Source organism: Blennius ocellaris (genome assembly GCF_963422515.1).
Source record: "Blennius ocellaris genome assembly, chromosome: 13".
Taxonomy (NCBI): Eukaryota; Metazoa; Chordata; class Actinopteri; order Blenniiformes; family Blenniidae; genus Blennius; species Blennius ocellaris.
Genome location: NC_137662.1, coordinates 21930903 through 21942006, shown reverse-complemented (window position 1 = coordinate 21942006; position 11104 = coordinate 21930903). Strand labels below are relative to the sequence as shown.

The 11104-nt window shown below is 44.6% G+C and overlaps 1 protein-coding gene across 2 annotated transcripts in view; it reads right to left on the bottom strand.

Annotated features, from left to right (window-relative positions):
- The window catches only part of ppm1ba (protein phosphatase, Mg2+/Mn2+ dependent, 1Ba), a 15527-nt gene extending 4651 nt beyond the window's left edge, over positions 1-10876 (bottom strand). Inside the window, exons 1-5 of one of the 2 annotated variants that reach the window (XM_080508158.1) lie at positions 10543-10876; positions 3045-3961; positions 2429-2546; positions 979-1093; positions 52-109 (exon numbers count right to left, since the gene is read on the bottom strand). In XM_080508158.1, coding sequence (XP_080364284.1) covers positions 52-109; positions 979-1093; positions 2429-2546; positions 3045-3932 — 1179 coding nt within the window. In that variant the 5' untranslated portion in view covers positions 3933-3961; positions 10543-10876. Of the gene's footprint in view, positions 1-51; positions 110-978; positions 1094-2428; positions 2547-3044; positions 3962-8359; positions 8407-10542 lie in introns of those variants that run through there. The other variant, XM_080508159.1, reaches the window with a different exon arrangement.
- Positions 10877-11104: the final 228 nt, after the last annotated feature.

The window sequence follows — 11104 nt, the reverse complement described above, 5'->3', positions numbered from 1 at the left end:
GTGCGCTTTGCTCGATCGATGTAGCGAATGAGTAAATAAAGTGATACTTACTCCATCGTCCTCCTTGTGCGGGTTCAGACGGTTGTATACTGCCTCAATAACACTGCGTCTGCAGGAAGAACACAGTCCAATGTACCTGCAGGCCGTTTCATTCAAACTCTACATCCAAGCTGGAGCAGTGAGAATAAAAAAAAACCGATATGCAGTCAAATGTGCTGATAACGATCAAATCGCTTATTCGCAGAAGAAAACTTCATTTTCCCCTTCTCGTCAGAACTATTCTGTATTTTCCAGAGTGCCACGTCTCTTAGCAGGTGACGACCGGTCGGTGTGATACGAGGTTTGTCGTATTCGTGGCTCCTGTCTGGACGACGCAGCCGCCACTTCCTGCAGGATCCCACCTCCTAACCACGACTAAATATGTTTATGTGCTGTGCTTCTCTCGGTGTGGATGTCTGCTCGAGGGACGGCTTCACCAGCTACTGTGGTTTCTGCATTGAGCTACTTCTGTTTGGGTGAAGTAGGTTGATGTTGGGTGAATGAGACAGGAATTGATTGCATCGTCCTGATGACACAGATATTCCGGCTGTTTTGCAGCTGAATTTGTTTTTTTGCAGCTGAATTTTTCGCAGCTGAATTTGTTTTTTTGCGGATGAATTTGTTTTTTGCAGCTGAATTTGTTTTTGCAGCTGAATTTTTAGACACATTGAATTTTTACACACGGAATATTTTTAGATGTTGAAAAAAAATCAGAAGCAAAAAAAAAAAAAGATAAGTACTTGAAATGCGACAGATTTTAAAATTCAAAGTCTGATTTCGATGGTAAAAAAATTCAGAGTTAGAAATTCGAATTCAGAATCTGATATGGCACAGTTTTACTTCCATACTTTATGACTTTATTACTCCTCCACTGAACTACAGCGATCCAAAGTGTGTCTTTTTTGTGTGTGTGTGTGTGTGTGTGTGGGGGGGACTTACTTGCTGGCAAGACCCCCTCCTGGTGGCAGAGTGGGCATGCCGCTGTCTGTGGAAAGGTTCCTCATCACCGTTACCAGGTCTGGAAAGCCCTCGTCCCCTGGCCGGGACAGCATTTCTGAAACAACACCGTTACACAAGTCAGTATTTACGCGGCGCATGACAGCCAAGAACATCTGCAGAGCGAGAGGAGAGCAAGAGAAGGACCGAGGAGACAGAACAAAAAGAATAAGACTAATGGAGGGAAGGGAAGGGAAGATGGAGACCATACAGGAGAACCTGTGGGAGTGAGTGTGTGTGTGAGACAGAGCCAGGGAGACGTGGTGACAGAACCAGCTCTGCAGCCAAGTTGGCAGTGGCAGGAGGCCAGGCCAACGTTCACCCAGAGCACTCTTTTCACTTTTCCACCAGTATTGGCAGACCTCAAGCCAAACGTCTCAAAAACATGACATTCTGGAGCGGAAATCATTTGAACCCACCTTTGGAGAGACCATTAACCTGCCGTGGCTGATTTGGTTTCCTCAGTTTTACCACATTGTTCTTTACAAATGTCATTTAAATAAAATAGTGACACGCTGGTGAACACTGCTAATTGTTTCCAGGGCAGTGCAGCTTATTAGAAAGGCTGCTTCAGCCCTTACGCAACCAGAGGAAGGGAGCGGGACTCCAACCAAGCGATCCATATAACGTGCGAGTGGAGGAAGGGAGATGCGACGAGGGAGAGAATTGTGGAGGAGCGGAGAGGGCAGAAAAGAAGGGAAGATGCTCAGTGGAATGGAAAAGGAGGTCATGATGGTGTCACTCTTCTGCTGGGGGCTGGAGATAACTTGGCGGGGCCAGTCGCTCGAAAAGATAAACCTCCAGATACACACTTTCAGCTGAAACTGGATCTGCTACTGACCTTACCCTGCCAAGTGTGCTCTTTAAAACAAAAGATAGTAATGGGTGCTGTGCTCCCCGTTAACCAGCTCCATGTTGGCAGCCTGCCAGAGCCCAGCTTGATGCTGCTTTTGCGCCAGAGCATAAGCAAAGTCCCCCGATCCGCCTCAAGCAGACGACACAGTCGCTGGACTGGGGCTCGGTTGAGTTTTGGGGACGAATCATGAGAAGAAAGCCTTTGGAGCAGTATTACTACTACAATTGTCAACGACTCCAAAAGCAAGTACAATCAGCAGCGATCCACCAGAAACTTCCCATCGGCACATGAGCAAAAATACATATTGTGATTGACAACATGTTTTCGTGGGTGGGTTACATTGTTCAAACCATTTTGCAATTTCATTTCTGACTTTCATCCACTACTTCTACAACTCTAGAAGCTCATTCACATGAAACTATTCTAGAATAATGAGGATTAAAACAACAACGAATCTTGATATTTCAAGTTAAAACACGTTGGTGAACGAAGAAAAAAAAAAAAAAGAGCTCTTTTACGTCATCCGGCCGATCTCACCTTCCACTCGAGACTCCAGGTATTTGTTGAGTTCAGCTTCCTTCCTCACAGCTTCCTCCGATACTTGGGGAGCGTTGGGCAAACACACCAACACGACACTCATGTTATCCCGACTTCCCTGAGGTGAAGGAGAGAAGAGGAATCAACAAAAGAGCAGGTGAAAGGAAGAGATCTGTGGACAAGCTTTGGGACAGTCGACACTGGAGCTGTGAGGGAACATTCCTGTGTAGTAGAGCTATATAACTATTTATTATCAAATATATATTCATCAAATACTATAGAAGTATAGTCATTTACGTTTTTGAGATTCCACATTATTGAGTTTTGAAGATATCTCTGCAAACACACTAGATTAGGGTTGTAAAACACATTTCAGTTCACTGCTTCTGGTACAAAATACCTGTACAGTGAAATGTCAACAACACAAAACTGTTGCATTTTGTTTTTACAAACTCTGATACTGAGATTTCATCTTGGGTTGCGTCCACTACGCTTAGGACATTTGTAAAGTTATGTTTTTTGTTCAAATGTTTACAATTGTCCAAGTTTGACAGGCTGCGTTTGGCCAATAGGGGGTTGTGTTTGACGCTGCGAAAAAAAAAATATCCGTGCATACCTTGTGCAGGCAGGTGTCCACCACTTCATTGCACACTCTCTCCAGGTCATCACACACTTCAAGCCGAGATTTCACAAACTCGCACAGCTCCTCATTGGACATGACATCCCAGATGCCGTCGCACGCCAGGATCACGAACTGGTCCTGCTCCGGCGCCCGGACCATCACGAACACTTCTGGTTCGGGGCTGACCAGCTGCTCCGTGGGGCCCTTTCCATCCACGCACTTGTAGTCGTAGTCTCCCAGGGCCCTGGACACGGCCAGCGACCCGTTGACCCGCTGAATCATCACGGAGCCGCCGGCGTTCTGGATGCGCTCCCGCTCGCGTGGGTTGCAAGGCTTGTGGTCGAGTGTGGAGAAACACACGTTGGAGTTGCGGTAGAGCACGGCCCGGGAGTCCCCGCAGTTAATGAAGAAGAAGTGGTCGGGGGACAGGAGAATCCCCACCGCCGTGGAGCCGCTGCGGTCCATGCCGTTGCGGAGATCCGAAAAGCTGCGCATGTGCTCGTCGATCCGCAGGAAGCCGGTCCGGATCCCGGCTTTCACCACCTCCGACGCGGGAGATCCCGCCGCTGGGGGTTCCGTGGCGGAGCCGTCCGATCCAGCCTGGGAGCCTGGTGTCCCTCCGGCGCCCAAGCTGGCGGTCATGATGTGTTCCAGGAGATGCTTGGAGCAGTAGTTGGCGACCTTTGAGCCGGCGTGACCGTCGTACACGGCGAAAAAAGACCAGTCGGTCATGCCGGGGGCGGGGAGTCCCAACACGGCGGTGTGAGCGTCCTCCATCTCCACCCGCCAGCCCTGCATGGAGCTCAGCCCATACCGCAGGCCGTTGCCCTCGCCGTGCGAGTTGTGCTTCTCCGTTTTGGGCTTGTCCAGGAATGCACCCATGGCTCCGCCCTAGAGAGACCCACCGCTACCTGTAAAGAAAGGGAGACAACGCATAAATAATGAGAAAAAAAAAAAAATATATATATATATAAAAGGCACAACAGTTGGACTGATTAGTTAGAGAGAGACGTGTACTACAATGGCATAAATACACAGTTTAAAGCGACTGGCTGGGAGAAATATAGGACGAATACATTCTCACAATGCTCGACAATCATGGAAAAAAATGGTCACGGCCCGTGACATTTTCTTCTTCGTATCTATTAGTTTTGGTTTGTGTGCCAAGTAGCCGTTTTCCAGTGAAAATATGGGACAGGCTAAACTAATCAAATTAAATATGGTTCGAGTCACTTCTGAACTGAAGCCATTACTGTCAGTGGAAACCAGCAGTCATGTGGGTCTGGTGTCCCCGATTCTTGTCTTAAAAGGCAACTGGACTTCTTCAGTTCTAAAAATCAGTGCAAAGGTGATGAAATCTCTCAGAGGAGGAGCGGAACATCTTCGAACCACTTTGAAAACTACGTCCAACGGCTTTTTAAGACCGAAAATGAAAATATGAGCCTTGCCGCGACTTTTGAAATGAACATTAACCAAACTTCCTTCACTAAAACTCATACCAACTATAAAAGGCTACAATTTCTACATATTTATATGAAAAACTTCAACAATTCACATCAACATGCACTATAGAGGTAGAAAAATACTCCAATGAAGCAAGTGCAAACACACATGTACACTCAACTTCTCAGCCAACATAAACAAGTTACCAATCATTGATGAACCATGCAGATAAACCACATTTCTTTTGAAACCTTATCCAGAGAGCTTTTAAACATGAGTATATTTCTTCCCACTGTTATGGGCCAAAAGAAATAATTCCCCCAAAAAGTGGTCATTGCTCATCATATCCACAAATAGCCGCCCCTTTAGTTTATGCTTAAAGAGACTGAGGAGCGAGCGTAAAAGCTCCTTTGGCCAGCCTGAGCTGGTTATTAAGAGCATTAACACGCTCCACAGAGTGATGGAGAGGATGAGTTATCAATAGCTTCACCTGCATTAGCCAGAAACAAGAGCAACATCCAGATGCTTGAGGAGAGAGGGACAACCCGTGTGCCCGGCTCTTGTTAATTACCAAGCAATGACACAGTCTTGTGCATTACGGGGAGATAAATGGAGTGTTCATTGCAGAATCTGCCCTCGTTTTTATTATCTATGCTACTCACAAATGATGAAAATCACAAAGCTTTATTCTTACTCAGAATCCACGATTTTAAGTCAGAGGCTTTCAACAAGTTTAAATCAAATCAACAGAACACACACGTCAAAACGCTGATTTGCAATGTATGAACTGGGAATCAGTTACACAAAAATTGGTGAGAACAGATTACTGAACATGTGAATTAGAGTGGTAGACGGGTTTTCTAAACAATAATAAGAATCAAGTATTTGTGCTGCTATATATATCTGCATAGCAGATACAAAGTCGGCAATGGGAGGCCATCAGATGGTGTATTGCGAACGCCCGGGGTGCCAGCTGGTCGATGTGATTGATGAAGGAATCGACTAACTGTACCGCGTCACTTCAATTATTTTTTTGCTGAAAAAGGAAAATGAAGAGGAAAAAAAAACCTACAAGTTTATTCATATTCTTACAAAATGCTTCTCCAATCATGTGTTTACGTGTCCTTAAGCTCTGACCACCTCAGATACACATAATGATTTCAAATCAATCTGTTAAAAGTGTAAACTTTCTTATAGTTTATCTAAACTTTTTGTTTTGACGTGACAAATTATAGGCGAGGTCAGAGATTCGTTGCGCTTTCAACACATGAATTTTGAAAATTCCACATAGCTGAGATATGGAAACTTTGACATGTAGTTTCAGTTTTAAAAATATATTTTAAAAAAAATGAAAGAAATGAAACGAGACAAATCCATCTAATGTGACAATTGTCTTTATATCTTTAAATTAATATCAATACCAAAGGTGGTCTTTGTATGATTAATTAGAAGATTTTTTTCATGCATGATGAAAGTCATGATGCAGTTTTTTGTTTGTTTCAAAAGGACGTTACATGATCAGTATCAAAGCAGTTTGAAAGCCAGTCTTACAGTTGAGAAGAGAGACAACAGCTTCCACACACGCGCACCAAAGGCCTGAGAAACATCACCATGCTAACCCACTTCAGTTAATACCTTGGCAACCGATGCATTTAACTTATTGTTCAGCAAATATCAAGGCGTTTCCCAAGACGGGTCAATTGACCTTTCACCCGCTGATCTGGCAACTGCTTCAACGTGGTACCGAGTTATGTGATTGTTATTTAAAGGCTGAGAAACACCCGGCCACACATCGCGTCACGTTCCACTCGTCTCGCGTAAAGGCAAAATTACACGACACAACATAATATATTGTATACAACTTCAAATTACACATGTGTGCACAAGCAGATATGAAATGACGTCACCCGGAGTCTGAAGTCTCCATGGCTACACAGCTTGGAGTGGCACCTGAGTGGTTTCCATAGCAACACAAGTCATCGATGCTAGTGGCTGCAGCATGTGACAAGAGCACTGCGCAGCCGTGTGTGTGTGTGTGTGTGTGTGTGTGTGTGTGTACTTCTTTTTCAAGTGTTAAAGATGAAAGCTGCTTAAGACTCACAACTGGAACGACGACCATTCTCAACCTTCAGACGAGCTGGGGTAGGTTTAACAAGCTAACCCAATTTGACAGTCAGCCTCTGATGGGATCCACACGGGGCCGGATTAGCGTGAACAGCACCCGCCACAGCTTGCACACCACCGTGAACTACCACTAACTTAACATCCACGGTTCCCACTGAGCCTTCCCGGGTGACAACACGTTTATAGTATTACGACAGTGCAAGTATTCAAAAATGTGCACCGACATTGTGTTTGGTGGAGAATGACCGGTGACGGAACTGAACAATGAAGCGTTTGAGGCCGACCGCGAGTCAACACGATGACATGAGAATAATTCGAGGGGGATCCCGTCACTGTCTATCTAACCTGTTGTCCGAGTGCGACAGATAAAAGAGTTGCAGCTCGTAACAAGCATTTCGTAACAAGGTTTTCCATGTTTGTTGCATGCTAACTTGAATCAGACACTTGAACTACTTGGTAGGATTGAAGCATGCAAAACCTTCGTTGTTTAAACGTAGATTCCCCCCCCCTCCCCAGCATGACTGATCAACAAATTCCCACGTGAAGATTGTTAACGTCCTTGTGACGTTCAACTGGCTGACACCAGTGTATATTTTATTTGTTGTGTTTGAGTCTTTAATGTATCCTCAGGTTAAGATATTAACCTCAGGAAATGTTTAGTGCATAAAAGAAAGGAGTGCGTTTCAATCAATCCATTTTCTGTGGTGCTTTCAGCAGAGCCGGTGTCTCAGGGCGCTGGAGTCGATCCCGGCTGACTGAGCGAAGACAAACACAGACAGGCAGTCATACATTCAAACCGTTGGTCAGTCTGGAGCACTTTGATTATTGTGGGCTCAGAATGTGCTAACTGAACACCTCTAATTAAATCTTAATGAATTAAGTTTAACTTATGTACTTGGGGCACGTTCACACTGCACGGAAATGCGACCCAATTCTGAATTTTTGCTCACAAGTGACTCATATCTGACCTGTTTTTTTTAGCCATGTGAAAGCTCTAATTCTGATTTTTTTTTTTTTTCACACCAGACCCAGGTGTCACACCGTTGACTGGTATCCCCCCCCAGCCAAACTCTCTTACCTTTAAACTTTGGTTTGTTTTATGCATTTGTGTATTTATGGCGTGCTCTTTATTACACATATAATAGTTTATGGTTTTAACAGGATACCTACACAGGCTGAGATTTCAACTGGTTTGTATTGAGGTGTGTGAGTTTTACGTTGTTTGGACTGGAAACGGTGACTCACATCTGGCAACCCCGGTGCTGACCGGCGTGCCATCCATATTTACTTCTGTCAACGGCATCTTCTGCGCATGGGCTCGACGCAAGGGCGCGTTTAAAATATAATGCAAATGAATCCCAGGAAATACAATAAAAAATAATAATACAAAAAAGGAATTGAGCATCAAGATGTGCAGTGTAAACAAGTCCAATGAAAACATTTAAAATGCTGGTGTGAAATGCCAGTACTGCTTGTATGCGTGCATGTTAAAATAATATATTGCATACTGGCGCACTTTGATTGTCTTCAAAGCATCTGAGCATCTTTCTGCTTATAAAGTACCACATCCGCTTTTAAGAAAGCCAAGATCACCTTACTGGATATAGAGAACCGATTGTGCAACGCACGGTCGTCCGTTATGGTAAAGAGTGACTAAAGTGAAACCTTTTTTTTTTTTAACCCACACAATTATGTTCTCTGACATTAACAAAATAGACAGGTTGAACAAACAGATCTCTCACTTGGATGACTCATTTTTTAAGTTGAAGCAGAAGCCACCAGTTTCCTGGAACGGGCACTCTTTGAACAGACGACGTCAGTATTCTCCGGGGGAAGAAGTAGCCTCTGGGACGATGAAGCCATTTCTTGACCAGACTGCAGCCAAAGAGTAGGAAAGTAAATGTGCCATGTTGTATTTTACCGTGACGTGAGGAGCTTGACTGTACGTGTATGTACCTGCTCCCTCTAGAAGAAACCTGCCTTCAATTTGACTCCAGCAACTCAAAAGCTGAGTTTGCAATGAAGAAAGTAAACTAAAACTTAAGAGTCAACAGTAGTTGACACATCCTAGCACACATTAGCTGGTATTTACAGTAAAAGAGAAGAAAAGGAAGAAGAAAAAAAAACAGATTCTCTCTTACTTTGCTTTGTTCAGGCACACCCTCTTGGCACAAATGTATTTTCAGTTATTCTCAGCTTTTGAGCCAGCAACTGTGTGATTCAGTCAACACAAGGGGCAAATAATACCTCTGAACAAACTCATAGACTCACATCAGTCATGGGCTAAAACGGCATGGCCAGTGCAGGATTTCACATCAAGCTGCCAACACAAACATGCCCCTGATGAAGCTGCCATTTCTGGAACACACTGTCACACACATGCACAGCCAAACACACATTAACAATGCAACAAGGCCACAGCACACCAGTAAAACAAGTTGATTCCTGCACTGGACTTCATCAGAATTCACACACACTGTCAACCTAGATTTTTCCATTTTTTTCCTCCCAGAACTTTTGACGCCACATAATTTCATAGTTTCTAAATACGGTAGTAGTTGTTTCAGCACAAGTTACTCATACACAATTTATAGTTAGCCCACACAAAATCTCCGGTATTAGAAACCGTTTAGACTTGTTTTATTCAGCATTCCGGGGATTTTGTCATAAATATTACAGTGTCTAATACATACAAATGAAGACTCATGGCTTACATGAACGAGGGCTTGTAATTATGTATGATTTGGGGTGTCAAAGTATGCAAATTACAGAAAATGATTTGTAATTACATCATTGGTGCATGGGAAGCATCTTTATGGTCTAATTTAATAATGATAACAACCAAAATAAAAAAATATTGTCACACTTGTTACAGATATACAACTTCACAACAGCCATTCATTTTAAGGGTTCGAGTTTGGTTATGTTCTAATCCAGTAGTGTAGTACTGGCTTTGTGATCACATTATTAAGGTCTTGACTTATTGTTGGTGGCTTAAAGTCTTCATCTTGTGATGCTCTGGTCCGAGTTTTGAATCGGTTTTAGACACTTAAAGGCCTGGTCTTGGGATGCACTGTTTTTTGTCTTGATCTTGATTCGGTCTTGGTACCGTAAAGTCTTGGTCTTGGGATGCTCAGGTCTTGGTCTTGACTCGGTTCTTTAAAATCTTGGTCTTGTCTTTGGATCTGCTGGTCTCTATTCGGTCTTGACTAATGGGGCGGCATGGCTCGGTTGGTGGAGAGGTCATCTTCCTATGGGAGATTTGCTGGAGATTCCCATCTCCACCCTTCCACCTGCCAATGTGTCCTTGAGAAACACACTGAACCCCAAATAGCTCATACTGGATTGACACTTCCGTGAATGCAGCCTCCATTAATTGGTGTGCATTGGTGTGTGTGTGTGTGTGTGTACGTTATTAACAATGTAAAGCGCTCACACAGTTGGTCTCGGGTGAGATGGCCTGAACTGCAACACTATAATCCAGGATAAAACTATACCTGTTCTCAAACGAACGCACCAACACTCCCAGGGGCCGTATGTAGAGTGTGAAAATATCCCGCAAAATGCAAATCGCCAACCGATTTGCGCGTGAATAAGAGGTCCAGAGACCCTCCGCCAATTAGTACCCAGGTGTGTGCTGCTGATAACGTTTAGCAAGAAAACAACCATCGGCAACTCACGTCAAATCATCCCAACCGAGTGCGAGCCAGGCGACTGATAATCCCGAACCCTGCATCAGGAGAGACCGACAACAACAACAACGCAGGACTCGCAGGCATCACTCAATAAAACAGGTTTCCAGTTTGTTAGCCCCCACCAAGTGACGCCGAGGCCACTCGTACCGCTAGCCAACCAGCTAGCCAAGTCCCCCCCCCCCTCCCCCGAGTGTTTTTGTTTTGATAACACACCAACGCGGCTGACTTACTTTGTATTAACGGAGTCCGTCCTCCCCCTCCTCCTCCTCCTCGTTCTTGTTGTGCTCACGGCAGGTCTGTTAAAGTGGCCCGGCTTGTTGTGATAGGCTTAGCCCTCGTTAGCGTTAGCCTCGTTCGCCCCTCGGCTAGCCAGCATTTCACACGACCAGTTCTCCTTTCAGCATGTCTCTGCACCGCGACGACGCCGTCGCGTACATGTTTGGCGCTGTGAACACGGCCGGCGCCGAATAAATAACTCTCATTCAAGCTGTCGGCTATAAAAGAACGAAACGCTCGATTCGGCGGGTTATATCTTTGATTTGTAGCAGGGAGCTAATTTTTGGGGGGCTAATGCTAAATGTATGAGGCAGATGACGTTCGTTCCAGCATCCAGTCTGTGGGCGGGTCAAGCCGCTCGCGCTCGTCTCTGATTGGACAGCAGCTGAGCCAAAGCTGACACGTGATTGGTTATATGGAAAAGTCCATCAGACCGCTCAGCTGATCGATATTATCTGGAAAAAAAAATAAAATCCGTTGACTGTGTTTACTGTTGGTGTGTGGCGACCTAAAAGA